At 55.6% G+C, this 4,902-nt stretch overlaps 2 protein-coding genes across 2 annotated transcripts in view; one reads left to right on the plus strand and one right to left on the minus strand.

Moving 5' to 3' along the window:
* The window catches only part of PTSG_05756 (uncharacterized protein), a gene marked incomplete at its 3' end in the record, with an annotated part of 4,205 nt that extends 825 nt beyond the window's left edge, over positions 1–3,380 (minus strand). The window contains exons 1-10 of the mRNA XM_004993569.1: positions 3,234–3,380; positions 2,875–3,035; positions 2,643–2,695; positions 2,388–2,475; positions 2,048–2,199; positions 1,642–1,758; positions 1,411–1,460; positions 1,072–1,193; positions 809–867; positions 369–611 (exon numbers count right to left, since the gene is read on the minus strand). Of these exons, the coding sequence (XP_004993626.1) occupies positions 369–611; positions 809–867; positions 1,072–1,193; positions 1,411–1,460; positions 1,642–1,758; positions 2,048–2,199; positions 2,388–2,475; positions 2,643–2,695; positions 2,875–3,035; positions 3,234–3,332 (1,144 nt within the window). The 5' untranslated portion in view covers positions 3,333–3,380. The remainder of the gene's footprint in view (positions 1–368; positions 612–808; positions 868–1,071; positions 1,194–1,410; positions 1,461–1,641; positions 1,759–2,047; positions 2,200–2,387; positions 2,476–2,642; positions 2,696–2,874; positions 3,036–3,233) is intronic.
* A 609-nt stretch (positions 3,381–3,989) lies between these two features.
* Positions 3,990–4,902, plus strand: part of PTSG_05757 (aquaporin) — a gene marked incomplete at its 3' end in the record, with an annotated part of 3,952 nt that continues 3,039 nt past the window's right edge. Inside the window, exon 1 of the mRNA XM_004993570.1 lies at positions 3,990–4,863. Coding sequence (XP_004993627.1) covers positions 4,016–4,863 — 848 coding nt within the window. The 5' untranslated portion in view covers positions 3,990–4,015. The remainder of the gene's footprint in view (positions 4,864–4,902) is intronic.

A 4,902-nucleotide genomic window follows, 5' to 3' on the forward strand; every position in this document is an offset into this window, starting at 1 on the left:
AAATCAATGCATCCAATACAATACAACAATTCACTGTACTTAATCACAAACACTGCAACAGCAGGAGCTGGCTTGGTGTATCTTGGTCTGCACTATCGTCAGCCACGGCGCCGCCTGTGCCTCCTCACGTGCCTGTGTGCGTTTCATTGCTTGCTTGGGCAAAACATCATTCGCTCATACACAAAACCAAACCAAAACGTCCCTCATCACATCACATGTCACCGACGCAAGTGAAGCACGCATAAGACACACACACACGCACACACACACACACACACACACACACACACACACACACACACACATACACACACACACCTACACACCAATACACACATACACACACGTACACCTTCACAGCGACGGACCTGTGTCGAACCAGTAGAGGGCGTTTGTGACTTCGTCGTTGCGCATGTGGTTGATGCTGCCGCCAATCGCCAGGATCTTCTTGTCCACAACAACGGCCGCCGTTTCACGCCCGAACATGTTTTCGGGCATACCCTCGGTCTCCACCACGCGCTCCCACTGCACCTGGTGCTGCTCCAAGAGCACGTGCAAGTCCAGCGCCCACACGTCCCGCTGGTCGTCCCCAGACCGCCGGATGTCGGAGCCTGCAGACGCCAGTGATGTGTGTGTGTGTGTGTGTGTGTGTGTGTGTGTGCAAATGAGGGAGGCAGTGCAGTGTGGGTATGATGCAATGCGGAATAAAAACACACACACACATACGTAAGTACACGTGCATGCACGCACAAACACAGCAACACACAAAGGAGTGCACGAAGGTGTAATGCAAGTCGAGGGAACGCACCACTGCAGCCGCCGAGGACCCACAGCGAACGGTCGACAATCCCGGCTGCAAAGCCGTACCTGCAATCCACGTGGCGGCAAGGTTACGAAAGCACTCGTGCACCCACAGCACTCACACACGCACACAATGACGACGGCGACGATGACGACACACAATCGCACATGCGCACAATGACGAGAACGATACAAACACGTACAGTCACGCATACACACGCATACACACGCATACACACGCATACAAGCATCCTCCATTTCTCCTGCTACCTGTCTGCTGGTCTGTTTTCGTCTGGCGCTTGCACGAGTGGGATCCACGTGAATGTTTCAGTCTCGAGCAACCCAACGGTGGTCGCTGGATCGTGATCATGCAGCCCACCAACAACAACAAGCTGCGCAGTGGCGGGTGGTGCGTGGCGTGGACGTGTAGGCACGTCAGATTTGGGTGAGACACAGAGACGGGGGGGGGGAGTGGAACAGAAAAACGCACGCACGTGCAGAGCAGAACAACTTGTGGAAACACGCATGCACATGGTGTGACACAACAGAACACTTGAATGCAATGTCGGCAAGAAGAAGAAGAAGAAGAAGAAGAAGAAGCTTGAGCACCTTTGAAGGGTCCGTGGGAACGGGAGCCACAAAGTGATAGGAGGTGAACCCTATCAGCGTGAAGACGTGGAAAGGAATGCGGCAAAGCCGTCAGCACCAAGCCATCAGCACACATATGAACACGCACACACACGCTCGCACACACACACATACACATACACGCAATCACACACACACATTCACGCAAGCACACGTACACGCACGCACATACACGCATGAACTCTGACCCACCGACGCCGCCTTCAAGCCGCACGTGGTCCCACTTGACTGTTGCTTTGTCGCCTTGAATGTCAATGGACAGCACAGCACCGTCTTGCACGGCACCAAAATACCCGCCGAGAGTGCACCCTGACATCGCCCACACAATGGAGGTATCATCAACGTCAGGACATGGTCTCCAGCCGAGAACGCGAGTGAAAACACACCCACAGAGAGACATATTGTGTGTGTTGGGGGGGGAGGGAGGGAGAACACACACACACACACACACACACACACACACACACACACACAGAAGCAGTAAGGACCGAGGACACGAGACACAGAGACAACGCACACAATGCACACACGTCCACACAATATATGCACACACGTCCACACAATATATGCACACACGTACACACGCGCAAAAACACACCGCCATGCAGGAAGAGACGGCCGTCTGGGAGTGGTGTGAGCGTGTGCCCATATGTGATGTGGGGTCGCTCGTTTGTTTCCGTCACCTCGAGCGATGACACTCGCGTCGGCAGCTGGTGCAAGTCGAGGATTTCAACCGCTGGTTCAAGCCCCCTGCCAGACACGCAGGTGCACGCATGCGTGTGAGCATACGCATGTATGTATGTGCTTGCATTTGTGTATGCGGTCAAGAGCATGCCCAACAAGTGCATAGAAGAAGGGCATGCAAGCGCGTGCGGTGATGAACAACCGGCACATGCAATAATCAACGCAATCGGCAGGTGATGGCAAGTGACACGCACATGTTGCCAAAGCCAAGCACAATTACAGCATATCGGTCCTGGAACAAGCAGACTGCGTGTCCCTCGCAAGGCTGCACGGGGGTTTTCACTGCAAGCAAAAGATGTCATCTCATGACATGAATCCAAGAAGAAGCAAAACAGCGGGCTTCAGCGCCCATGGGTGTTCTTGGCGACCAGAACATTCCAATCACCAACACTCCAGTACAGCATGAAAGCACCTGCCACACAGAGACAGCATGACCAACAACAACGCACTCGCTGGCTTCAGCCATTCCACGCGCCGAAGGTTCTGGATTGCATAGCCGAACCTGGGCGCCACCGCCGCCACCGCCACCAAGATGGAGAGAGGTGGTGAGGTAAGCACCAAATTAAACCAGGTGACTCCATGCACACCCACGATCGACCGTGCATGCATGCACGCACGCCCGGAAGCTCAAAGAACAACGACAGCTGTGGTCAAGAACAAAGACAGCTGTCAACCGTGTACCTGTAAGCCTGGAACCAGTCGCGCACGTCCTCCTCCTGCAGTGCGACTGTTGCCCTCATCATCGCCTTTGAGGTGAACTCTCGCAAATACTTTGCCCTCCACACATCTGGCTGATTTAGAAGCTGGGCCAGCCGCTGGCACGTCAGCTGCAACGTCAACACCTGCCACAAAACAACCCAACAAGCAAGCAAGCGATGACGTTCACCATACGGCAAGTGTACATGCGACACAAAATAACACAACCAGACAACCGGACAGGCCTTCCCCCCCCCCTCTCTTCTCTCTGTGCTTCATCCACTTTCGTCCCTTCCATTCCTTTTCGACTACCTCCAAAGGCAGCCAAGGGCAAGCGCGCTCACCGAGGGCACATCGAGAAACGAGGCGATGTGCACCAGCAGCAGGTCGTCAAGGTCCAGCAACCCGCACAGCGCTGGCGCATCCTCGCAACTTTCGTCCATCTTGCTTCCTTGTTGCTTGCCGCGCTTTTGCTTGAGGCGCAAACCCAAACAAACTGAATTCAGTTGATTGTGCTGAAGTCAGTGTCAGATATGGCACGCACTGGAGTGCATGCTCACTCACTGCACGCACAGCAACTGCACGCACAGCAACTGCACGCACGCCATCTTCATTGCCACAAGCCAAGTTGTCGTCACACTGCTACCTTTGCAGGGAGAGATGTGGGCGCTCGTAATCTTGTGTGATGGAGGAGGGCACGGGACCTGAACACGTGCAAACAGGGCACATGAGGTGCAAACGGCTGTGAAGCCGACCCATCGCCAGAAGAGGCACACACGAAACACAACAACTTGAACGAACTTCAGCTGCGCTTGGCCAGCACGCACCTTTGGCATCGACAGTGAGTGCGTGCCATCCCTCCAGCGAGAAGGCCCAAGCGTGTCTCTCCTCGCCTGCTTTCTTCACCACACGCCATCAGCTCCCCAATCTCAGCTGGCTGGATGGATGTTGATGTGGATTGGATGTGGATGAGATGTTCATTTTCTCAGCTGTCATCCAACGCACCAAGAACCACCAAGACCCCCCGAGTTGAACTGCGTGACTTCCAGCCACCCGCCAGCGCACACTGTTTCTTCTTCTTCTTCTTCCTCTTTTGTGAAGCAAGGTGTTGCACCGACAACCAGCCATGCGCGTGTTGGTGTTTGCGGTGGCGTCGTGCCTGCTGCTTGCTGCGGGCTCGATGGCTGCCGATTATCAGCGGCACGAGTACACGACGGCTTATCAGCCCAAGCACCAGGAGTACACGACCAAGCACATGGAGTACACCACCGCTTACGAGGCACCCAAGAAGGCTTACACGACCGCGTACGTCGCGCCCAAGCAGGAGTACACGACGGCTTACGAGGCACCCAAGCAGGAGTACACCACCGCTTATGAGGCACCCAAGAAGGCTTACACGACCGCGTACGTCGCGCCCAAGCAGGAGTACACCACGGCTTACGAGGCACCCAAGCAGGAGTACACGACGGCTTACGAGGCACCCAAGCAGGAGTACACGACCGCCTACGTCGCGCCCAAGCAGGAGTACACCACCGCTTATGAGGCACCCAAGAAGGCTTACACCACCGCCTACGAGGCACCCAAGCAGGAGTACACGACGGCTTACGAGGCACCCAAGCACCAGGAGTACACCACGGCTTACGAGGCACCCAAGCAGGAGTACACGACCGCTTATGAGGCACCCAAGCAGGAGTACACGACCGCCTACGTCGCGCCCAAGCAGGAGTACACCACCAAGCACATGGAGTACACCACGGCCTACGAGGCGCCCAAGCAGGAGTACACGACGGCTTACGAGGCACCCAAGCAGGAGTACACCACCAAGCACATGGAGTACACCACGGCTTATGAGGCACCCAAGAAGGCTTACACGACCGCCTACGAGGCACCAAAGCACCAGGAGTACACGACCGCCTACGAGGCACCAAAGCACCAGGAGTACACCACGGCTTACGAGGCACCAAAGCACCAGGAGTACACCACCAAGCCCGCCTACCCACGCTACACCCAGCA

This window comes from Salpingoeca rosetta (assembly GCF_000188695.1).
Source record: "Salpingoeca rosetta unplaced genomic scaffold supercont1.13, whole genome shotgun sequence".
NCBI classification, from domain to species: domain Eukaryota; class Choanoflagellata; order Craspedida; family Salpingoecidae; genus Salpingoeca; species Salpingoeca rosetta.